This window comes from Lolium rigidum, chromosome 4 (genome assembly GCF_022539505.1).
Source record: "Lolium rigidum isolate FL_2022 chromosome 4, APGP_CSIRO_Lrig_0.1, whole genome shotgun sequence".
In the NCBI taxonomy this organism is placed as follows: domain Eukaryota; kingdom Viridiplantae; phylum Streptophyta; class Magnoliopsida; order Poales; family Poaceae; genus Lolium; species Lolium rigidum.
The window spans coordinates 268,489,740-268,515,870 of NC_061511.1; the positions used below are offsets into that span (position 1 = coordinate 268,489,740).

General features: G+C 46.8%; 1 protein-coding gene across 1 annotated transcript; it reads left to right on the forward strand.

The window, feature by feature from the left end:
- Positions 1–20,600: 20,600 nt before the first annotated feature.
- On the forward strand, positions 20,601–24,679 carry LOC124707719 (myb family transcription factor PHL7-like). The gene is made up of 7 exons (XM_047239392.1): positions 20,601–20,660; positions 22,281–22,495; positions 23,083–23,159; positions 23,244–23,286; positions 23,394–23,451; positions 23,582–23,651; positions 23,992–24,679. Exons 2-7 carry the CDS (start codon positions 22,288–22,290, stop codon positions 24,331–24,333), a joined length of 798 nt encoding a protein of 265 aa, XP_047095348.1. The 5' UTR covers positions 20,601–20,660; positions 22,281–22,287; the 3' UTR covers positions 24,334–24,679.
- The last annotated feature ends 1,452 nt before the right edge of the window (positions 24,680–26,131 follow it).

Sequence of the window (26,131 nt, forward strand, 5' to 3'; positions counted from 1 at the left end):
CACCTCTAGTGAACTGTGGACCCCGGTCCATTCTTTTATACTGAAATACAAATTTGCTGCAATACTTGTTTTACTGTTTTCTTGCAAACAATCATCTTCCACACAATACGGTTAATCCTTTGTTACAGCAAGCCGGTGAGATTGACAACCTCCTTTGTTTCGTTGGGGCAAAGTACTTTGGTTGTGTTGTGCAGGTTCCACGTTGGCGCTGGAATCTCTGGTGTTGCGCCACACTATATCCCGCCGCCATCAACCTTCAATGTGCTTCTTGACTCCTACTGGTTCGATTAAACCTTGGTTTCTAACTGAGGGAAACTTGCCGCTGTGCGCATCACACCTTCCTCTTGGGGTTCCCAACGGACGTGTCAACTACACGCATCAAGCAAATTTCTGGCGCCGTTGCCGGGAGATCAAGACACGCTGCAAGGGAGTCTCCACTTCCCAATCTCTTTACTTTGTTTTTGTCTTGCTTTATTTTATTTACTACTTTGTTTGTTGCATTATATCAAAACACAAAAAAATTAGTTGCTAGCTTTACTTTATTTACTATCTTGTTTGCTATATCAAAAATACAAAAAAAAATTAGTTTACTTGCATTTATTTTATTTAGTTTGCTTTATTTACTACTGCTAAAATGGCCACCCCTGAAAATACTAAGTTGTGTGACTTCACAACCACAAATAATAATGATTTCCTATGCACACCTATTGCTCCACACTGCTACTACAGACAGAATTCTTTGAAATTAAACCTGCTTTACTGAATCTTGTTATGCGGGAGCAATTTTCTGGTGTTAGTTCTGATGATGCTGCTGCCCTTCTCAATAATTTTGTTGAATTGTGTGAAATGCAAAAGTATAAAGATGTAGATGCTGATATTATTAAATTGAAATTGTTTCCTTTCTCATTAAGAGGAAGAGCTAAAGATTGGTTGCTATCTCTGCCTAAGAATAGTATTGATTCCTGGACTAAATGCAAGGATGCTTTTATTGGTAGATATTATCCCCCTGCTAAAATTATATCTTTGAGAAGTAGCATAATGAATTTTAAACAATTGGATAATGAACATGTTGCTCAAGCTTGGGAAAGAATGAAATCTATGGTTAAAAATTGCCCAACCCATGGATCGACTACTTGGATGATCATCCAAACCTTCTATGCAGGACTAAATTTTTCTTCGCGGAATTTATTGGATTCAGCTGCTGGAGGTACCTTTATGTCCATCACCTTGGGGACGGCTACAAAGCTTCTTGATAATATGATGATTAATTACTCTGAATGGCACACGGAAAGAGCTCCACAAGGTAAGAAGGTAAATTCTGTTGAAGAATCCTCTTCCTTGAATGATAAGATTGATGCTATTATGTCTATGCTTGTGAATGATAGGACTAATGTTGATCCTAATAATGTTCCGTTAGCTTCATTGGTTGCCCAAGAAGAACATGTTGATGTAAACTTCATTAAAAATAATAATTTCAACAACAATGCTTATCGGAACAATTCTAGTAATAACTATAGGCCATATCCTTATAATAATGGTAACGGTTATGCTAATTCTTATGGGAATTCTTACAACAATAATAGGAACACACCTCCTGGACTTGAAGCTATGCTTAAAGAATTTATTAGTACACAAACTGCCTTTAACAAATCTATTGAGGAAAAGCTCAATAAAATTGATATTCTCGCTTCTAAGGTTGATAGTCTTGCCTCTGATGTTTATCTTTTGAAATCGAAAGTTATGCCTAATAGGGATATTGAAAATAAAATTGTTACTACAGCAAATGCCATCCAAGTTAGAATTAATGAGAATATAAGATTAATGGCTGAATTGCGTGCTAGGTGGGATAGAGAAGAAAATGAAAAACTAGCTAAAGTTTGGACTATTACCACCACTAGCAATGCTAATGATTCACATGTTGCTGCACCTCCTACTATGAATGATAAAATAATTGGTGTTGGCAATGTTTCTACTCCTAGTGCAAAGCGCGCAAAACTGCCTGAAATTGCTAAAACTGCTGAAACTGCTTGTGATAAAACTGCTGAAATTTTTTCCAACCTTGGGGATGATAATCCCATTGCTTTAGATTGTAATGATTTAGATTTTGATGATTGCCACATCTCTGAAGTTATAAAGTTCTTACAAAAACTTGCTAAGAGTCCCAATGCTAGCGCTTGTAAACTTGGCTTTCACAAAACATATTACAAATGCTCTTATAAAAGCTAGAGAAGAGAAACTAAAACTTGAAACTTCTATTCCTAGAAAGCTAGAGGATGGTTGGGAGCCCATCATTAAAATGAGGGTCAATGATTTTGATTGTAATGCTTTATGTGATCTTGGTGCAAGTATTTCGTTATGCCTAAGAAAGTCTATGATATGCTTGACTTGCCACCATTGAAAAACTGTTATCTGGATGTTAATCTCGCTGATAATGCTAAAAAGAAACCTTTGGGGAGAGTTGATAATGTTCATATTATGGTTAACAATAACCTTGTCCCCGTTGATTTTGTTGTCTTGGATATTAAATGCAATGCCTCTTGCCCCATTATATTGGGAAGACCTTTTCTTCGAACCGTTGGTGCTACTATTGATATGAAGGAAGGTAATATTAAATATCAATTTCCTCTCAAGAAAGGTATGGAACACTTCCCTAGAAAGAGAATGAAGTTACCTTATGATTCTATTATTAGAACAAATTATGATGTTGATGCTTCGTCTCTTGATGTTAGTTGATTTACACTTTCTGCGCCTAGCTGAAAGGCGTTAAAGAAAAGCGCTTATGGGAGACAACCCATGTTTTTACTACAGTATTTTTGTTTTACATTTGAGTCTTGGAAGTTGTTTACTCTTGTAGAAACCTCTCCTTATCTTAGTTTTGTGTTTTGTTGTGCCAAGTAAAGTCTTTGATAGTAAAGTGAATACTAGATTTGGATTACTGCACAGAAACAGATTTCTTTGCTGTCACGAATCTGGGTCTAATTCTCTGTAGGTAACTCGAGAAAATTAAGCCAATTTACGTGAGTGATCCTCAGATATGTACGCCACTTTCATTAAATTTGGGCATTTTCATTTGAGCAAGTCTGGTGCCTCAATAAAATCCATCTTTACGGACTGTTCGTTTTGACAGATTCTGCCTTTTATTTCGCATTGCCTCTTTTGCTATGTTGGATGAATTTCTTTGATCCATTAATGTCCAGTAGCTTTATGCAATGTCCAGAAGTGTTAAGAATGATTATGTCACCTCTGAACATGTTAATTTTTATTGTGCACTAACCCTCTAATGAGTTGTTTCGAGTTTGGTGTGGAGGAAGTTTTCAAGGATCAAGAGAGGAGTATGATACAATATGATCAAGGAGAGTGAAAGCTCTAAGCTTGGGGATGCCCCGGTGGTTCACCCCTGCATATTCTAAGAATACTCAAGCGTCTAAGCTTGGGGATGCCCAAGGCATCCCCTTCTTCATCGACAACATTATCGGGTTCCTCCCTCGAAACTATATTTTTATTCCGTCACATCTTATGTGCTTTGCTTGGAGCGTCGGTTTGTTTTTGTTTTTTGTTTGAATAAAATGGATCCTAGCATTCACTGTATGGGAGAGAGACACACTCCGCTGTAGCATATGGACAAGTATGTCCTTAGGTTTTACTCATAGTATTCATGGCGAAGTTTCTTATTCGTTAAATTGTTATATGGTTGGAATTGGAAAATGCTACATGTAGTAATTCTAAAATGTCTTGAATAATTTGATACTTGGCAATTGTTGTGCTCATGTTTAAGCTCTTGCATCATATACTTTGCACCCATTAATGAAGAAACACTTAGAGCTTGCTAATTTGGTTTGCATATTTGGTTTCTCTAAAGTCTAGATAATTTCTAGTATTGAGTTTTGAACAACAAGGAAGACGGTGTAGAGTCTTATAATGTTTACAATATGTCTTTTATGTGAGTTTTGTTACACCGTTCATCCTTGTGTTTGTTTCAAATAACCTTGCTAGCCTAAACCTTGTATCGAGAGGGAATACTTCTCATGCATCCAAAATCATTGAGCCAACCACTATGCCATTTGTGTCCACCATACCTACCTACTACATGGTATTTCTCCGCCATTCCAAAGTAAATTGCTTGAGTGCTACCTTTAAAATTCCATCATTCACCTTTGCAATATATAGCTCATGGGACAAATAGCTTAAAAACTATTGTGGTATTGAATATGTACTTATGCACTTTATCTCTTATTAAGTTGCTTGTTGTGCGATAACCATGTTTACGGGGACGCCATCAACTATTCTTTGTTGAATATCATGTGAGTTGCTATGCATGTCCGTCTTGTCCGAAGTAAGAGAGATCTACCACTTTAATGGTTGGAGCATGCATATTGTTAGAGAAGAACGTTGGGCCGCTAACTAAAGCCATGATTCATGGTGGAAGTTTCAGTTTTGGACATATATCCTCAATCTCATATGAGAATAATAATTGTTGCCACATGCTTATGCATTAAAGAGGAGTCCATTATCTGTTGTCCATGTTGTCCCGGTATGGATGTCTAAGTTGAGAATAATCAAAAGCGAGAAATCCAAAATGCGAGCTTTCTCCTTAGACCTTTGTACAGGCGGCATGGAGGTACCCCATTGTGACACTTGGTTAAAACATGTGTATTGCGATGATCCGGTAGTCCAAGCTAATTAGGACAAGGTGCGGGCACTATTAGTATACTATGCATGAGGCTTGCAACTTGTAAGATATAATTTACATAACTCATATGCTTTATTACTACCGTTGACAAAATTGTTTCATGTTTTCAAAATAAAAGCTCTAGCACAAATATAGCAATCGATGCTTTCCTCTTTGAAGGACCTTTCTTTTTACTTTTATGTCGAGTCAGTTCACCTATTTCTCTCCACCTCAAGAAGCAAACACTTGTGTGAACTGTGCATTGATCCTACATACTTGCATATTGCACTTGTTATATTACTCTATGTTGACAATTATCCATGAGATATACATGTTACAAGTTGAAAGCAACCGCTGAAACTTAATCTTCCTTTGTGTTGCTTCAATACCTTTACTTTGATTTATTGCTTTATGAGTTAACTCTTATGCAAGACTTATTGATGCTTGTCTTGAAGTACTATTCATGAAAAGTCTTTGCTTTATGATTCACTTGTTTACTCATGACATTACCATTGTTTTGATCGCTGCATTCATTACATATGTTTACAAATAGTATGATCAAGGTTATGATGGCATGTCACTTCAGAAATTATCTTTGTTATCGTTTTACCCGCTCGGGACGAGCGAGAACTAAGCTTGGGGATGCTGATACGTCTCCGACGTATCGATAATTTCTTATGTTCCATGCCACATTATTGATGATATCTACATGTTTTATGCACACTTTATGTCATATTCGTGCATTTTACTGGAACTAACCTATTAACAAGATGCCGAAGAGCCGATTCTTCGTTTTTCGCTGTTTTTGGTTTCGAAATCCTAGTAACGAAATATTCTCGGAATTGGACGAAATCAACGCCCGGGGTCCTATTTTGCCACGAAGCTTCCGAGAAGGCCGAAGGAGAGTCGAAGTGGGGCCACGAGGTGGCGACACACCGGGCGGCGCGGCCCGGGCCCCGGCCGCACCGACCTATGGTGTGGGCCCCTCGTGCCGCCTCTTTACCTGCCCTTCCGCCTACAAATAGCCTCCGTCGCGAAACCCCCGGTACCGAGAGCCACGATACGGAAAAACTTGCCGAGACGCCGCCGCCGCCAATCCCATCTCGGGGGATTCCGGAGATCTCCTCCGGCACCCTCGCCGGAGAGGGGATTCATCTCCCGGAGGACTCTTCACCGCCATGGTCGCCTCCGGAGTGATGAGTGAGTAGTTCACCCCTGGACTATGGGTCCATAGCGGTAGCTAGATGGTTGTCTTCTCCTCATTGTGCTTCATTGTTGGATCTTGTGAGCTGCCTAACATGATCAAGATCGTCTATCTCGTAATTCTATATGTTGTGTTTGTCGGGATCCGATGGATAGAGAATACTATGTTATGTTAATTATCAAGTTATTACCTATGTGTTGTTTAAGATCTTGCATGCTCTCCGTTATTAGTAGAGGCTCTGGCCAAGTTTTTGCTATTAACTCCAAGAGGGAGTATTTATGCTCGATAGTGGGTTCATGCCTCCAGTGAATGCGGGGAGTGACGAAACCCCTAAGGTTATGGATGTGCTTGTTGCCACTAGGGATAAAACATTGATGCTATGTCCGAGGATGTAGTTATTGATTACATTACGCACCATACTTAATGCAATTGTCTGTTGTTTTGCAACTTAATGCTGGAAGGGGTTCGGACGATAACCTGAAGGTGGACTTTTTAGGCATAGATGCATGCTTGGATAGCGGTCTATGTACTTTATCGTAATGCCCAATTAAATCTCACTATATTTATCATGACATGTATGTGCATTGTTATGCTCTCTCTATTTGTCAATTGCCCGATTGTAATTTGTTCACCCAACATGCTTTTATCTTATGGGAGAGACACCTCTAGTGAGCTGTGGACCCCGGTCCATTCTTTTATCCTGAAATACAAATTTGCTCGCAATACTTGTTTTCTTGTTTTCTTGCAAACAATCATCTTCCACACAATACGGTTAATCCTTTGTTACAGCAAGCCGGTGAGATTGACAACCTCACCTGTTTCGTTGGGGCAAAGTACTTTGGTTGTGTTGTGCAGGTTCCACGTTGGCGCCGGAATCTGCGGTGTTGCGCCGCACTACATCCCGCCGCCATCAACCTTCAACGTGCTTCTTGACTCCTACTGGTTCGATTAAACCTTGGTTTCTAACTGAGGGAAACTTGCCGCTGTGCGCATCACACCTTCCTCTTGGGGTTCCCAACGGACGTGTCAACTACACGCATCAACCACATAGCTACAGCGGAGCCCTCAGCCCCGGGAGTGAATTACTCCCTCCTCATCATGGAGACAGCGATGGCGGTGAAGATGGCGGTGGAGACGGCGGTGTAGATGACTCCGGGGGCAATTCCCCGTCCCGGCAGGGTGCCGGAACAGAGACTTCTGTCCCCCGAATTGAAGTTTCACGATGTGGCGGCGCCCCTGGAGTCTTTCTGGAGTTTCGTCAAGAGGTCCTGCGTTTTTAGGTCGAAAGGGCTTAAATAGGCGAAGAGGCGGCGCAGGAGGGGCGACAGGGTGGCCCCACACCAGGCCGGCGCGGCCAGGGTGTAGGCCGTGCGGCCCACATGTGTGGTGGCCCCCTGGCTCTCCTCCGACTCCCCTTCGGTGTTCTGGAGCCTCCCGGGAAAAATAGGATGTTTGGTCTTCGTTTCGTCGAATTCTGAGAATATTGCCCGAACAGCCTTTACGGAACCAAAAACGGCTAGAAAACGGGAACGCGCTGTGGCATCTTGTTAATAGGTTAGTTCCGGAAAACGCATAAAATCATTATAAAGTGCGAGCAAAACATGTAGGTATTGTCATAAAACAAGCATGGAACATCAGAAATTATAGATACGTTGGAGACGTATCAACAACCACTGGGAACTTCACACCGCTCAGCTCCTCGAGCATGTATGCATTACCCTTTAAAACTTGGTCGACCCTGTACGGCCCGTGCCAATTTGGAGACCATTTACCATACACCTTGTCCTTAGTCCCCAATGGCATACTGACTTCCCATACCAGATCACCAACGTGGAACTCCTTTGGCTTCACCTTCTTATTATATGCGCGAGCTACCTTGGCCTTGTTCTCTTTAATTTTCTCAAGCGACCAAAGTCTAAGTTCCGTCAGATCCTCGATGCTATCACTCATCAGGGCTGCATATTCTTCAGTCGTTAAGTCATTCTGAAACGTAACACGTCTCGACCCAGCCGTGATCTCCCGAGGGCAACACGGCTTCTTGTCCATAGACCGAGATGGTATGGCGAGGTTTTTATCGCTCCATGACATGACATACGATAAGCCCACAAAGCCTCGACAATACCTCGTGCCAACGTCTAGGGTGCTCGTCGACCTTCCTCTTGATCAGCTTAATAAGGCTGCGGTTGGACGCTTCGGCTTGCCCATTTGCTTGAGCATAGTATGGGGACGATCGGATCAACTTAATTCCCATGTCCTCGCAGAACTCTCTAAACTCGCGAGAAGCGAAAATTGAACCTCCATCGGTCGTGATAGTGCAGGGAATCCCAAATGCTGTGAATGACATGCTCTTTCACAAAATTGATAACATCGGCCGATGTTACTGACTTCATAGGAACGGCCTCCACCCATTTAGTAAAATAATCTGTGATGGCCAAAATCCACACATGGCCTTTGCTCGATGGAGGATTGATTTTGCCGATCATATCCATACCCCAACCTCGAAACGGCCAAGGCTTGATGATGGGGTTCATTGCTGATGCGAGTGCCATCTGAATTTTCCCAAACTTCTGACATGCTTGACACCCTTTATAGTAATTAAAACAGTCCTCAAGCATGGTGGGCCAATAAAACCCTGATCGCCTGATCAACCATTTCATCTTATGAGCCGATTGATGAGTTCCACAGGCGCCTTCGTGTACCTCGTGTAAGAGCCGATTTGACTCGGCTGGCCCCAAACATCTGAGAAGTAACCCTTCCAAAGTCCTGTAGAACATGTCATCTCCAATAAGGACATACTTCATGGCCTTGTACCTTATCCGTTTAGGTGCCCCCGAGCCGAATCTTTCAAGTAATTGAAGATATCGGCTCTCCAATCATCCGGTTCCATGAGCTGTGCACTGGACATCGGCTCCATCTACTATGTCCTTGTAGCTCTGACGCCATGCCGTGCGAGATCGTTCGCCTCGATATTCGCGACCTCGGGACCCGGTTGAAGTTTATGTACCTAAATTGTGCCATCGGCTCACGGCATTGCATCCATAATGGGAAGAGCGACTCGCTCTCACATTTATATTCGTCCGTGAGCTGGGAAATCACCAACTTTGAGTCTCCAAAAAGTTCCACTGCTTCCGCCCCGGCTTCAATAAGCAACTCCATCCCCTTACGTATTGCTTCATACTCAGCGACATTGTTGGTGCAAGGGGTAGACAGCCTGATGGAGAAGGAGTAGGTTGCCCCCCGGGGCGATACGAGTAGAATGCTGATGCCGCAACCATCATCACAAACCGATCCATCGAAAAACATGGCCCATGCACGTACAGACAGTGCTGCTATATCAGTGTTGATTCGTTCAGCAATAAGATCGGCCAACGCCTGTCCTTTGGTCGCTTTCGCGAGGTTGATACCGGAGATCAAATTCCGATAATGCAAACATCCACTTACCGAGTCGGCCTTTCAACACGGGAGCCGACGAGCATGTGTTTGATGACGTCTGATTTGCAGATGATGATGATTTCTGCTGTCAGAAAGATGTGATGAAGCTTGGTGCAGGTAAAAAATAGGCAGAGGCACAACTTCTCGATCTCAGGGTACCTAGTCTCTGCATCCAACATCCTTCTGCTGAGGTAGAAAGCGACTCTTTCCAGACCATCGTAGACTTGCACTACCACGGAGGCAATGGAAGTGTCAGCTACTGACAGGTAAATATAGAATGGCCTATCTTGCTGGGGCGGAACCAACACGGGTGGCTTCGTTAGATATTCTTTAATCTCGTCAAACGCTCGCTGTTGCTCTGCCCCCAGTGAAACTCCTCATCAGGTTTAATTTTTACCAATCCCATGAACGGCTCGATCCGTCCTGACAGGTTAGAGATGAACCTTCTGACGAAGTTGATTTTGCCGATGAGACATTGGAGTTCCTTCTTCATGGTAGGTGGCTTCATTGTTCGTACTGCCTCTTGACTTTTCAGGCCGATCTCAATTCCACGTTCATGAACCAAGAAGCCCAGGAATTGACCGACCGTCACACCAAAAGCACACTTCTTTCGATTCATTCTTAGTCCGAATTTTCTAGTTCGGTCCAGGATGCGTCGCAAATCCTCCAAGTGTCCTTCCACTGAGACAGACTTGACCACCACGTCATCAATGTAAATCTCCACCAACTTGCCGATCAGATCATGAAAGATGTAATTCATGGCTCGTTGGTACGTTGCGCCGGCATTTTTCAGTCCAAATGTCATAACTACATACTCAAACAAGCCCACCGAACCTGGTACTCGGAATGCAGTCTTGTGTATATCTTCTGGAGCCATAAAAATTTGGTTATAATCGGCATTGCCATCCATGAAGCTTAAAACCTTATGACCAGCAGCTGCATTGATCAATGTCTCGGCTACCGGCATAGGGTACTCATCCTTTGGAGTGGCTCTGTTGAGATCCCGAAAATCTATGGCGACGCGCCATCGGCCGTCCTTTTTCTCTACAGGTACGATACTAGATATCCACTCAGCATACCTGCATGGCCTGATGAACCCGGCGCTCAACATCTTCTCGATCTCTTTCTTGACTTCTTCTAAAATTTCGGCCTTCATCTGTCGTGCTCGCTGCTGGAATGGCCGAAATCCTTTCTTAAGAGGGAGCCGATGCTCAATGATGCTCCTGTCTAACCCGGGCATCTCTGTATAATCTCAGGCAAAACAATATGGGTATTCTTTCAACAAAGCTATCATCAGGCCCCTCAGATGCGGATCTAACTTTTTGCTGATAAATGTTGGTCGTGGCCTATCCCCAGGACCAATGTCAATCTCTTCTAGCTCATCACCCGATGTAAACCCATACCCCAGCTTTCCGTCGCCTGCTAGATCGATGCTGAATACAGGCAGAACGTATGGCGAGGATAATTTTGGCCGATTGCTGGAATCGGCCTCCTTGTTGATTATATTGCTCAATGAAGGCTTACAACTTATTTGTGCTCCCCTACAGGAGGGAGTCTCCCTACTATGACTACGTGACATGCTTGAGGTGAGATCCTCGCTTTTTATTTTTTGGGGCCGATCGCAGGGATCGGCCTTGCCACGTACGTCGATGGATGTAGCTCTTGCTACTCTATCAGGCCGGTGGATAAGACCAGCCTCACCCCGTTTTTTGTAACCTCGATGCGCTCACAGCCGTCCAAACTAACTCCAGAGAGCGGCTCTTGGTCTTCCGAGTCCCAAATGTTCATGCCGGCTATTGAGACCTCGATCGAGTCATCTGCATGCACGACTTCCACATCATCTCCATCCCATTGTATCAGGCATTGGTGCATTGTAGATGGAATGCAGCAGTTGGCGTGAATCCAATCCTCCCTAGCAGGACAGTGTAGGTGCTTTTGCTGTCGACGATGAAGAACGTTGTTGGGATGGTTTTTCGGCCTATGGTTAGATCCACGTTCAGAACGCCTTGCGTCCCTGATGCTTGGCCGTTGAAATCGTTTAGTGTGACGTTGGTCTTGATCAGATCTGCGCTAGAGCGTCTCAAATGCCGTAGCATGGAGTATGGCATTATATTGACTGCCGCTCCCGTGTCGACCAACATCTTGCCGACAGGCTGCCCATTGATATAACCTTTTAGGTACAGGGCCTTCATATGTTTGTAGCCCTTCTCTCGTGGCTTTTCAAAGATAATCGGCCGTGGACCGCGATCAACTGTGTTATCGGCACTTCTTCGGTTCTGGAGCACGAAACTCCGATGGAAGTATGAACACCATGTTTGTGCCGGCCGATGTACTCACATCGGCTTTTACTTGCTTAGGGCGCCATTCTTTCTTCCGTGGACGACTCTCCTCGTCCAAAGTTTGCTGAATTTTCACGGCCAGATCGGGCCGCGCTTTCCTCAACGTGTGCAGGTATTGCGCCTCGGCTTGCTCCAAGCTACGTAGCCGCTGAACCCTACGCTTTTGGGAGTGGTTGAGTCCATCAGGACACCACCTTGGCCGGTGGTACCTATCTTCTTCTTCATCTTCTGACTCCTCAAAGTCTTCCTCTTGAGATGACTCAGCTTGTCTGTTCTGAGATGGGAGAGGCCCTAGACGCTTGAAAACTGAAACTTCCCCTGCGTCCTTCTTCCGCTGTCTACACTCCGGGCAGTTGTCGATTGTAGGCAACCGGCTCATTCCTGAATCCCAGCAGTGCTTAAAGAAAGGATAGTCCCAGTGTCTATCCATGTCTTCCTGCTCCCTTGACCTCCCATTAGCGCGGTGGTCATATCCTTCGTCGTCTCTATCATACCGACGATACCTTTCATTGTCTACGTCAGACCGATAATATCTTTCGTCATTTCTGTCGTACCGGCAACGTCGGTCATACTGACTCTCATATTTGTTAAGGAGATGCGTGGAGAGTGGTCGTTGATACCGAACGCTTCTCACTTGTTCCTCGGTGAGGTACCGCCTGTCATCATATCGGGGCCGGTCGCGTGAGCCGGCCTCCTCCTTTTCCTTGCCGCGGGAGTGACTGCTTTCTTCTTTATCCTTGCCATGGTGGTGTACAGGCCCTGTCATGTTAACATCGAACGAGAAATCTAGCCGATGCCTCGCGGAGTGATTGAGTTCCACCATGTTGACGCCAGGAAACGGATGTGTGTCCACTTTCATGGCAAACTGCCCAAAGATCAATCGGCCTTGTTCTATCGCTGTTTGTATCTGCCGACGAAACTCTTTGCAGTCATTGGTGGTATGGGTGAACGAGTGATGCCACTTGCAGTACGGTCTCCCGTTCATTTCTTGCGCCGTAGGGATTTTATGGCCTTCGGGTAACTTCAGCTCGTTTTTCTGAAGCAATAAATCAAATATACTGCTCGGCTTTGCTCACATCGAAGTCAAACCCTTTTGCAGACCCTTGTTGTTTCACCCATTTGCGGGACACGGGAGTTGCCCCCGAGCCCATTCAGCCACGGCTACTTCCGGGTCTTGCGCGAATCCTCGGCTTCTTCGTCTCGACCGAGGCCTACCGGACGCTTGAACTTGTCCTGGTACAATTCGGGGTGGCGTTGCTCATACAATGTTAGTTTCGGACCATGTGCGACGAGTGAGCTGTACTCTACTTGGAAAGCCGGATCCTTGATCGGCGTTGCGAGGCCCAATGCTGCCAGATCGACTGCTTCTTTCTCAGTTAACCGAACCGAATAACATCGGTTCTCGACGATCTCGAAACGTTGAATGTATTCCGACACCGTTTCTCCCCGCTTCTGCCGCACCTGAGTTAGATCGGCAATGCCAGCCTCAGTAGCTTCTGAGTGATATTGCACATCAAACTGCTCTTCCAGTTGCTTCCACGTCCGGACTGAGTTTGGTGGCAACAAGGTGTACCACCCAAAGGCTGATCCCGTGAGAGATTGTGCAAAAAACCTTACACGTAACGGGTCTGATGCTGAGATCATGCCCAACTGTGCCAAGTATCGGCTCACATGCTCAATTGAGCTAGACCCTTCTGATCCATTGAATTTTGAGAATTCAGGGAGCCGATACTTGGGTGGCAGCGGGATCAAATCATACTCATCGGGGTACGGCTTGGAATAGCCGATTGTTTTCCTCTTCGGCAGGATACCGAACTGGTCTCTCAAGATGGTACTGATTTGTTCCATGGTATGAGCTGCGGGGACCGAGCTCTCATGACTCGTTCCGGTGGCATATTTAGCTAGCCATGCCTGTTTATCGGCGTCCGCTCCGTAAATCCCTGCTGGTGCAATGCTGGTTCGTGCGCGCCAAGGTATTGCAGTCCGGCACGTATGTGCACACGTATCCATGTGGGATCTCTTTAGGCGGCTCATACAGGAATTGGCAATCTCCAGGATCGCCTCCAACCTTGTAGACGACGTACGCCGGTGAACCCTGTGGATCTGGAGCTGCAAGCGCGAAGGGCAGCGGCGGTTTGGTCTGGAACGGTATCTCTCCCTGGTGAGTCCCTAGGGTAGGTCCTGACGGAGAGTACTGATGCTTCATGATTTCCTGCACCACGCGAACCGCAACGCGCTCGAAAGCGTTCACCAGGCTCTCGGAATGACGGTGTAAAGAATGAGCCACCATGTAATTAACTTCCTGGCGCAGGGCTCTAGTGCGTTCCTCTGAAGGGGTAGACAGGTCTACTTCGTCAAGAACGCCTTCAGGGGAGAACCCTTTCCACCTGATGCCATGTGAACGGGTCTTCGCGAAGGAGCCGATGAGATCGGCTTCTAAGAGGGCTTTAATCTCATCATACTTCTTCTTGTGCTCCTTAGGCAGATCTGCGTACGTGACTGGTTCGTCCACCACCTCATCGGTGGATTTTGACATCGTTGCTGCAGATGTCGACGTAGTTGTTGTTGTAGAGGGTCCCACCGGGCGTGCCAGAATGTGTTGCCTCCCAAAACCCACCGGCGAGCAGCGACGGGCAACACGGAGAGCCGGGAGGCTTCCAGGACTGCTGGTGGATCCTGGTCCCTCGGGCAACGACGGCCCGCAATGCTCCGGCACACGTCCCGGCTGATGCAAGGGCGTGCCACCTGACCTATACCTGGTCAGGAAGGTGATGGATTGCTTCGACTAGTTTCCTGCATGGCAAACACGTAAACATTAAATACGAGCCCCGATCGGCTCTTAGGTTGCCCTGTGGATCGGCTCAAAGAGCCGATTGCCCCATGGTTCACGTTGGATTTACGATGACATGGGGACCCTGCTTTATCAATATCGAGTTAAACCAATCTACGATAGTCTAGGGTTTTCACCGCATAACCGGAACGTCCTACGCGTAGTTGAGCCTAGCAGATACGTAAGATGATGGAAAACCAGTCCTAAAGAGGCCTAAAAACCAACACGAGGTCGATCCCCGGAACAATCCCTCTAGGACTTAGTAAACCATACCTTCTGCACTACCGGATTGTTCAACCCGTTTGCAAGGCCTAACCATGCGGATATCAAACCAATCCTTGAAGTACAAGGAACAACTATAACGGATCAGATCTACTAAATAAAGAACAAGCAAGATGCTGCCCTTACACCTAAGATAGGTGTAAGGGCAGCTAGATATTGAGGGGCAGCGTAGCTAAGCAAGCATGTCATGAAAGTATCGACGTCAGCCCCAAAACATCCAAGATAAGGGTGTTGCTCGCCATCAAAAAGGCTTCAGCACGAGCAACACCAATAACGAATAAACTGATACTGCCTAGATCGCAAGATGCGATCTAGGCAGCATGTTGCTTACCCGGGAGAAACCCTCGAAACAAGGGGTGGCGATGTGCCTATTTTGGTTTGTTGTGAACGTGATCGTCCTCCTTCTCAATAACCCTAGGTACATATTTATAGTCCGTGGACTTTCTATCTTAGGAATAAACCTAGCTGTGTACGACTAAACTTTATCTCTTAAATCTAAATCTACCATAATATACAGATACACGGGCAATCTAGCCCAAACTCACGCACAAGGCCGGTTCAGAGACACTTCATATGCATGTCATCTAAGCCCATCTTCGATCACGGCCCATCTCCCGCTCTGGCTAAATTCCGGTGATAACAAGTTCTTATGTGGAACTCAATATTAGCCATGCTCTATCTTATGAGAGTATGAGAAGGTACAAGGTTAAGTCGGGCAAGTTCAAGATGAGCATCTCAAGTGGATCACATGCTTGAAGCTTGTCGTCCATTTGGTGATAATGTACATGTGAAGATGTGCATCAATAGAGCTTTCCCATCATGGTGTATGGGGGAGCATTTGTGAGTCTTCACGAAGCGACGATGATCAAGTGAGGCATTCCGGCTTGAGTGGAGCTTGAAGAGCTATCATCAAGATCAAGCGGGATGCGCAAGGCAAAGGTATGGCCTTGCAGGTTTTCCTTTTACCGGTCTCAAGGTGGTTGTTGGGAGACCGGATTATAGGATAGATAGCCGCACTATCAAGAGGGGCTTTCGGTTGGGTAACTTGATCGCATCATCTTAGGGAGCTCAATCCTTTGCATACTTTGCATATCCCTATTGCTTCTTGGTGTTTCTCTGTGTAAGGTTCTTGAGCTTGTTGCTAGCTTTACAACAAGCCCAAGTTCATCGAAAACGGAATCCGCATGCATCTTCTATTGCGTTTTCGAGTTTGGACGTCTTCACCGTTTCTTGACGGTGGGAGACTCCCTCTCTAAAATCATCTAAAATGTTCTGTGAGGAGTCTCCATATTCGTTGTTATCTTTCCAACAAAATTGGTTTCATGTCAATCGGGGTCCGGACACAAAAGTTATCACAGTTTTTGTATAGCATGTTTTCATGCTCACCCGGTCAGGGACCCGGTCGGACCGGCCCATGCGCCGGCCGGTTCCGGTCTGCCGCCCGGTCAGCTGGCCTATGGACCGGCGGGCTCGGCGTGCCGTCCGGTCGACCGGTCTCCAACCGGGCGCCAACCGGGGGACAACCGGATGACCTCCTGGACGACACAAAGTGACCCCGATCGGGGTCCAGCCTACCGACCGGTTTGGACCGGCTGGTCCGGTCCGTGGCCCGGTCCGGCCGGGCCATGGACCGGACGGCCCGGTCCCTGGCCCGGTTGACCGGCTTCCTCGACGGTTGACTCAGCCCAACTTTTCCCCAACGGTTATATTTGCTCTTGGGCTATAAATAGCCCTTCTTCCACCTTGGGCTGAGTTAGTTTTTCTATTCTCTCACCTCCATTGTTGCCTTTGAAGAACTTGCTCTCTCTCTTGTCTCCCCCCATGATTCTTGCTCATTCTTGAGGGATCTAAGAGAGGAGATCTAGATCTACACTTCCACCAACCCATTTCTTCTCTAAGTGAGGGGAACTCTTGGGATCTAGGTCTTGGAGTCTTTTGTTGACTTTCCCATTGTTCTTCTTCTCCAATCTCATCTTAGCATTTGTTGCTTGGGTGGGATTTGAGAGTGAAGGACTTGAACACCTCTAGTGTTCTTGCTTTGCATCATTGCATAGTGTTGAGCTCTCCACCACGATTAGTTCGAGTGAGAGACCGTGAGCTTGTTACTCTTGGAGGGAAACCTCCTAGTTGGCTTGGCGGTTGGTGCTCCGGTGATCTCTTCAAGAAGATTGCGAAGAGGCCCGGGCTTCTCCTTCGTGGAGCTTGTGAAGTGGTTATGGAGCTTGCCATCTCGGAGCGGAGGAAAAGCTAACCATAAGGAAAGGGCCATTATCCTTCGTGGGTGTGGTTCGGAGAATAGGGTGAACCTTCGTGGCGCGGGAATCCTTCGTGGGACCTCCACTCCTCCAAACGTGACGTACCTTCTTGCAAAGGAAGGGAACACGGGAATACATCCTCGTCTCCGCGTGCCTCGGTTATTTCTATACCCGAGCTCTCTTTCCTTGTGATAGCCATCGTGCTTGAAGTACATATATCTTGCTATCATTTGTGCTACATATATCTTGTGCCTATCTTGCTTAGCTCTAGTTGCCATTGTTACACTTAGTTGAGCTTAGCATATTTAGGGTTTGTGCTTGTAAACTAAACGTTAGTTTAATTCCGCATTCTTACAAGACAAATCCGCAAGAGTTTGTAATTGCCTATTAACCCCCCCCTCTAGGCGACATCTCGATCTTTCAAGCACCAAACCTTCCAGTTCTCATGCCGAAGAGGGTCCCTACCCTCTTGCCATTGCTCAGAGGCGTCGAACCATCGGACATGAGAGAAGCTCACCTGAGAGCTGGAGAAGAGTTGGGCTCGAGAGCCAAGGACCTCCTAGAGCACGACCGCCATGACAAGAAGAGCACACCTCACCGGCCACACTACCGCCGCCCTTGAACAACCTAGAGTAGCAGGCAAGCCACCGGACACAACAGCAGATCACAGGCAGTGGCCATCGAGGCCCAAAGCACCCACCTTCGACTCCCCACCCGAACCACACATCTCCCCAGGCGACGCCTCCAAGGAGGTCACGACGCAGCACGTCGACGTCGCCCAATCGAGGGATTTTGGACTTTCGTCCGGGAGATGGGTCGGGGGTGGAAAGAGGGGTCGCAGAGTCGCCTCCAAGGAGGAACCCGGCACCCGAGGGCGTCGACAACGCCGGGCCGGACCAGCCAGCCTAGGGTTTCCCCTTGACCCCAAACAAACCACCAGTACCCCAAGCCCAGAGCCAGCAACAGCGCCACCAACAGCCGGAGCGGGCATGGGAGATGGGCGGGAGCACATACCACAGATCTTGATGCAGAGGACCGCGCCGCCATCGACGCCCGTGCCGCCTCACCTCCCGCGAGGTCGAGGACCACCGCCAGAGCCACCCGCCACGACGCCCGCCGTAGGGCCCCATAGCCACACCTTCAGAGGCCGCCGCCTCCGATCCCGAGCCCCACTGGGGAAGCCGCCGGAGAAACCGCCCGTCGGGCCGCCGCCCCGATCTTGGCGAGCCCCGCGCGGATTTCCTCCATCGAGCCCGCGGGAGGAGCGAGAGCTCAGATCCCCGCCGCCCCCTTCACCGGCGACGCAGCCTTCGGTCGGCGTCACCTCTGGGGGCGACGAGGAGGGGAGGGGGAGGAGGGGAGGTCGGGTGGCGGTGCTGTAGGGTTTTGCCCCCTCGGTCGCCTGGAGGGGGCGACGCGAGGGGAACGACCCGGCTTTTTTTCCCGCCCCTGCCTCTAGGGACACATTTTCATATCCCTGCCCCTGCATCTAGGGACGCTGACGCAACTAATGTTGGCACGTCCTGTCAGCAACCGATTGGTGTGCCCACTAGGTTTCGCCCGCTCATCTCGTCTTTTCCCGCCCTCATTTCCCACCCATACCAGCTCGTTTCCCGCTCTGGCAGTAGCTACAATAAGAACGACACCATGGGGTGGACATGCAAACCCTAGCTAGTAGCCATGCCTTGTCGCAAGGTCACCATGTGGGCCAGCATTAGCCAAATGGCATGTGAGCGCTTCCGGTAGGACGTCAATGCGGCGACGATCACCACTCTAGGCACGTGAGGCAGTGGTGGAGGCGAGACAGAGCCAATAGGTGGAGGTCGACACTCAGAACCGGGATATGGAGGAGGCAGAGGCCGCGTAGGCGAAGACTTTAGTGGCAGCCAAGAGGAGAGGAGCGGAGCCTGCTTTGACGCCTCGTTGCAGTGGTATCGAGGGATAGAGCCCGCTAGGACACCGAAATAGTGTCGATATAGCATCACCGAAAGGAAGGAGGATGAGAGGGACAGAGCCCGCATGACACGCATGATCGAGTGTCGACGACTCGACGTGCCACCTTGGGAGCAGCGTGGGTGGAAGCATGGCGGCGAGTAGATACGTGAGTCCAGTGGCAGATCCAAGATTCTAATCAAGCGGCGCAAATATTTATCAAGGTATTCATCAATTTTTCATTGAAATAGGCTGCGCCGCCGCCCGAAAGATTGGTCGACGGTTGGGTCCGCCTATGCGTGAGTCGCTATTTAGTTTTAAATTCCATGCGATGAACTATATCTTAAGTTCAATGGAATACAAATCCACTTATGTTTGTTTTTTGTGACGCTGACTTGTGGGTCCGTGCAGACAACCGAGAGGTCCGCTGCGCCCATTTTCAGCCTAAATTTTGGCGAATGTGTGGTGGGCGCCTCCAATTCGTTTGGGTAGAGCGGCTACGTTGAATTGTGATAGGTAGACCCAAATCGGACAACGCGATACGTTTGGGTTGGGTCGGTGGCCTCGCCGGAGCGGTGGGCTCGGTTCGACAGGCGGCGATCCGCCCTGCACCTGCATGCATGCCGTGTTCTGTTCGATCGACTCTTCCGTTGAGTTCCATCCAAGATCCAACTAAACTCGTTGTTGCTTTTGAGGCGCTTCCGAGTGCGCGCGCGCGCAAATGATGATGATTCCAGCCCCATCCACGTCTCCTCCCTCCGCCCTTTACCACCTTTGCCGTTAGATGTGGGCATCGTCATCATCACGCCATGGCGTTCCCATCTTCTCTCCTAGGCCATGATTGTGGCGAGATCGCTTGCGTCGGCCGCACTTCTCGAAGATCGCCATCCCGGCTAGCTGTGTGTTGTTCATAACCCGGATGCTCTCTCCCTCCCTTTCCCGGCCTGAAGCAAAGCAAAGAAAAGAAAACGATTTGCATTTTCTGTTCTTCCGTTGAGCTCCCTGCGAGGTGCACGTGCGCCGGTCCGGTCGCCGAGGGAAAGAAAACGTCGCCGTAGTCCACGTGATGGATGGGACGGAATGGCAGCGCCAGCGGGAATCTGTCATGAATGCGACGGAGCACGGAAGATTCCCCCGGAGTAACTAGCGACGCCGACGACCCCGCGGTTAATGGCAGTGCTCGCTGGCCGCTACAGTGCGGCGTCACCTCGCCGGTCACTTCTCCGGTCGCTGACACGACCGTGCGCGCTCCTGGGCCCCGGCGGCCAGGGCGGGTAGATAGGTGGTCGATGGACGCGGCCCATGGTGCGCCCGTCGCGCGAAACCCTACCAAGCACCACATCACCGGAGTGAAGTGCGGGTGGGGGGTAAAAGAAAGAGAAAAGATCTGTCTGGTCTGGTCTGGATTCCCAGGCCGTCTCCCCCGCCCCGCCCGCGTCGCTTTCGCCGGACACCACCGCCCTGCCTGCCGCTTTCCCCACCGCTCGCCTCCCATTCCATTCCATCTCCACCACCACCTCTCCAGTCTCCACACCGTCCGGACCCCAGGCCCCGACTGCCTGTCCGCGTCCCCCACCTGTTGATTGCCCTCGGACGGTCTGCGGCTCCCCCTCGCTCACTCTCCACTGCCCCCGCGAGCGCGCCGCGCGCTCGCACCACGCCTGCGAGCACCGGGCGCGGCGGCCGGGGAAGGCGGCGGCTGCGCTCTTCCCTGCCGGTAAGTAAAGCCCCTGCCCCCCTCCCGTGTCTTTTGCCCAATTTCTGTCTGCGCCTGCGCCTGCGCCTGCGCGTTACTCCTGTCCGGCGGGAGGAGTTGCCGGGTGTTTCCGCCGACGGGTTCCGTCCCGTCAGGTCGAGATCGAGGCTCCCGGAGCCGTGTCCCGGTGGAATTCTGCGTCAGAGGCCGGGGAACCACCCTCTTCCAGCGTTCTCTCGCTAGCGGTGAACGCAGCTAGCGTGAATTTTACTGCCCTCAATTGATTTTCCCGGCCCTTTTGGTTGCGGAAAAGCCAAGAGCGGTACAGAAAAAATTACAGGCAGAGGCCGGTGAGTGGCCTTCTTGGAGCCTTCTCATGCTTCCGGTCTACTGCTGTGACTACTCTCTACTCTGCCTGGATTATCTGCCTCTTCCCATGGGTTTCCGTTGGATGTCGATCCGCCAAGCGTTGTGAAGTGGTATAACCAATAGACAGATCACGTTTGGGTGGTGGTGGTGCCGTTTTGGGGACGAGAAAGTAACACCCGTCCTGGTGATTTGGTATCTGTTCTGAAAGGTTGAACACGATTTCTGTGCTGTTCCTGGAATTTGGTTGAAGCCTATCAACATTATTTCTCCCATTTGTCCGTTTTATTACTTACCCTCATTCATTTGCTGTGCTTCTAGCCTACTTCTTACCCTGATTCTTTTGCCCGTGCTTGTCATACAACCATCTCGGTGATAACTCTCAAGTTCGACCGCAGCTTCAATCAGTCTTTACTTCGGAAGGCTGTCTAGGGACTTCGATTTGGCATTTGGGCATATTCACCTCTAGAGCCCTAGTTTTTCTTGTCTTAATGTCCGCTGTTATTAGTTCAATTGTCTCAGTTGCTGCGTTAAACGAAGCTAGCTGGATCGGTCTTCCTCTGTTGCTTGGAAATTTCTGTCTGCACCACGAGGAATTCAGTTAGCAGCCTAGGGGAAAAATCGTCTTCTTCCTGTGATTTGGATAGGTTAAAATTGCTTTCTGTACGACCACGTTAAGAATTTCTTGGTGTTGGCTATTTGGACATTTCGATGCTACCAATCGGTATAAATATTTGTATATTGCGTTATGGTGCTCTGTTGTCTGTTGTGTTAATATTTTCTAAAGTGTTCAGTTTCTTCCTCTTTATTTTCTAAAGTAAACTTACCAAACTTTGAGATCTTGGGGTAAATATGCTTATCGCAATTTCATTAATAGTATAAGAGACGCTGAAATCTTTGTCATACCAAAATATGTGTAGTATGATGTATTTACATTCCACCCCAACTTGATATATGCTGTTAGATATACAGGCTAACATGAGAGTGTAGGCTTGCTCATCCTAATTATACATTTTCTTGGGCTTAAGTAAACTTACCAAACTTTGAGATCTTGGGATAAATATGCTCATCGCGATTTCATCAACTATATAATAACAGACGATGAAATCTTGTCATACCAAAATATGTGTACCATGATGTATTTACATTTCACTGTCAGCTTGATATATGCTGTTAGATATACAGGATAACATGAGAGTGTAGGCTTGCTCATCCGAAACTATAAATTTTCTTGGGCTTACTGATGTTTATGACCATTTCTCACAATTGTTGCAGTACTCTCATGATGTACCATGCTAAGAAGTTCTCTGTGCCCTTTGCACCGCAAATGGCTCAGAATAATGAGCATCTAAGCAATATTGGAGCATTCGGTGGCCCCAGCATAAGCAACCCTGCTAATCCTGTAGGCAATGGGAAACAACGTCTAAGATGGACCTCAGATCTCCATAATCGCTTTGTGGATGCAATCGCGCAACTTGGTGGACCAGATAGTGGGTATTCTCTCTTTAAGTATTAGTTTTTTGGGGTTTTACTTGATATGATGTACTAAATGACATATTATATTTTATATTCATTCTTTTTGGCATCTCATCAACCTTGCCAGCAACACAAATTCTGATTGACATTATTTTCAGATGGTATGGAACATTGCATAAGCTAGAACCTGCAGTGTGGTGTTTTATGTTGGTTCCATTATGTATACTGCATATTAGCAAACTGAAGTTAATATCGATTGCGATATTCCAACTTTTTATGATTTTTTCACTCATATGAGAGTTTACTGTATATTTCAGGTCATGGGCAATAAGACATAAGTTTTTCCAATCAAACTAAACTGCATGCTAGGGTATTACACAAGTTTGCTCATGTTTCAATGATTCATGCTAGGATGCTAGCAGTTGTTAATATGACCCTTTGGAACCGTGTCTGCCATGTTATCTAACCCAATCACATTGGAAACTGTTCAAGTATCGAAAACAGTAAACATTCTTCTATAATGTTTGTTTATTTATTCTGAAGTGCACTATGTACGGTGCATCAAACATTTGTTAATGTATTGCTATCATCAATTCTTCAGGAGCAACACCTAAAGGAGTGCTCACTGTAATGGGTGTACCGGGGATTACAATTTATCATGTGAAGAGTCATTTGCAGGTTAAGATTTCTCTTTGAGGAGAGAGACGGATAATAAATCTTTGCCTGGTAACTAATGCTCTATTTCCCTTGTTGCTTGTGCAGAAGTATCGCCTTGCAAAGTACATACCAGAATCTCCTGCTGAAGGTAAAATACCCTTGTATGCTTCATTGACTTTCTAGCACACAATCTTGCGTTCCATCGTACTGAGAAATTTAACAACCTTTGGTTGCTACAATTGGTAACTTGTGTAGGTTCCAAGGACGAAAAGAAAGATTCCAGTGATTCCCTCTCTAATACAGATTCTGCACCGTAAGTGATAGTTACCCAATTGTCTGCACATGTCTGTATCTTGTGGTGGCATAGGCTTGGCTTTTTATGCTGGTTGGTATCATGTTCATAAAGAATCACATGGTTACAGAAATATTCACTTTTCTTATAGGGGTTCACAAATCAATGAAGCATTAAAGATGCAAATGGAGGTTCAGAAGCGGCTTCACGAACAACTCGAGGTTTGTCATGAGAACGTGAACTTTTTTGACTCATAATATTTATCTCTAGAACTTAATTGGCCACACGAATTTGGTACTTTGGTGTAGCTGTTAGCTGGAGAATTGCCAACAGCCTGATATTGTACCCCTTTCTTAGTGAACCATTATTTGCCAGACTTATGGGTGGGTTCCTTGTAAATGGACCTTGTCCTCCATTACCTCTAATTAATGGTTATTAATTTTGTTCACACTATTTATTGGTAATTTGCCATTTATTAAATTTATTCGTCACAATCAACCTAAATTTATTTATTCCAAACTCTTTTGGATTACTTTGATTCATTACACGTTACCTTTTCAGGTTCAAAAGCAATTGCAGCTGAGAATCGAAGCCCAAGGGAAGTATTTGCAGATGATCATAGAGGAGCAGCAAAAGCTTGGTGGGTCACTTGAAGGTCCCGATGAGAGGAAGCTTTCACATTCACCACCAAACTTGGATGACTACCCTGACAACATGCAGCCTTCTCCCAAGAAACCAAGGATGGATGATCTTTCAATAGATTCGGTCCGGGGTATTGCACAGCCAGGGTTTGAATCCCATTTGATCGGTCCGTGGGATCAAGAAGTCTCTGCGAAGAACATATGTGATCCTGCATTCAAAGTGGATGAGTTCAAAGTAAACCCTGGTTTGGACAAGTCATAAAGCAAAAAATCCTTCCTTAGCAAGGAAATTCTTATTAACCTCCTCGAGTGACCGACCGCATGTGAATATATATTGTCTTAACAACAGAATGAGTGCTGCATGGACCTCTGGATCTGCCCCGGCCCCGTCAGGCATGACTAAGTGTTGTTGTCATTGTAGTATTTCGTCATACAGCTCTTTGTAATTATGAGGATGTTCTGAAGTCTCCAGTTAGCATTTCCTTCTTTCGAAGGAATGAGCAACCCTGAGTTTAAAACTTGTAGCGGGAAACAGAACAGGCTCTTACACGCAATACCAAGGCCCTGAAGCTACATGTAGCTATCTGATAGGAGTACATTTCTGTTCAGCTCTGTCCTGGAATCTGCTTAGCTTACATCGACCCATGTGCCGTTTATTTAGTATGGTTGCAGCAACATGCTTATCAAGCAATCAGTTTGATCACTGGACAATTCTGCGCTAACAAGGTTTGTTGTATTATTTGCCATATTGTGGAATATTCCTGTAATATGGATAGAGCACTGAACAATGTTCCATTCAATGAGAAAGAATACACCGTCTTTTTTATACTTTGAGAAGGTTCTCAAGTTAGGCATAGCACACTTTTAATGCTAGTGCTGCTCAGAGTCAGAGCTTGGTTGAAAAAGAATTAACCATGACAAGTAAAAGTGATATATAGCTGCAAACCAAGTTCTTACTCTTATGGCATTTTACGGCAGGTCATAACAGACTTCTCCTGCCTGACAAGTCGCAAGCTTAGTGGCAAGGTATTACCTTTTCTTTACGGAAGCATTTCTTTTTCAATTTTGTGCAGGCGGAAGGCTTTGGTACAGGCGTATTGTCATTAGAGCCTGATAGTAACTTGCAGCTGTGCCCTTCTGAAAGAAGGAAAACTATTGGCAGCAAAGCATTTGCAAGCACCTTCTCTCCTTCGCAAAATGTTGAACTTAAAAATTAAGACAATGTGTTTGGATTTGAATCGTGGCATGTGACTCCTGGGAATGGGACATCTGGAAATGTTGAATTCAACTGACAGCCATGCTTGTTATGTGGGACGGGGAAATGAGATGAGTTATGAATGACAATGGCGAAACTATGACAAAATCACCCATCAGTACAAAGATTAATTTCTAAGTAAGGACATTTGATAAAATAGGTACCTGGCACGGGATTAGGTTGAGGATGAAAAACGCATGTCCTATCACCTAAGCCACCTCAACACGTAAATACCGGACATTCACGGACCCATCTTACATGTCACATGGTCCAAACACTACTTGGTAGGATCATGGTATATGAATGAAACACGTGGATTTCCTTTGCTCTGACTATTCGGTCGATAAAGAAGGGGTTAGCACCAACTGGAAATAGTATTAGGGATGGAATATGGTATGGAAGGATGTGAACTCTATCAAGTAGCTGTATAGCATTCACATGAACATGTCATTTTAAATGGTTCAATATGTCTTACACATATCTAAATCTTTCAAATGTGCTTGTCGTGAGGATTCTGTGAGAGTAGTCAGCATAGGATGGGGAATTGCGGCTGGAACTGGACAAGACATAAGGGAGAGAAGATGACCAATTGTTAGTAACCTACTAGGAAGGTTGGCGTGGCCGTGGCGGCAAACCGCACCCATAGGGTTATATTGGCTGTTTTAAGAGTCATGTATATTTTTTTTTGCTTACAAATCCTATGAAGAATGATATTGCAAGCACACAGAGCTTACATGGGTCAAAATTTGATCTATTTTGTTAAATGAATAACACCCATCTCCAAAATAGGAACAAACCTGGTTAA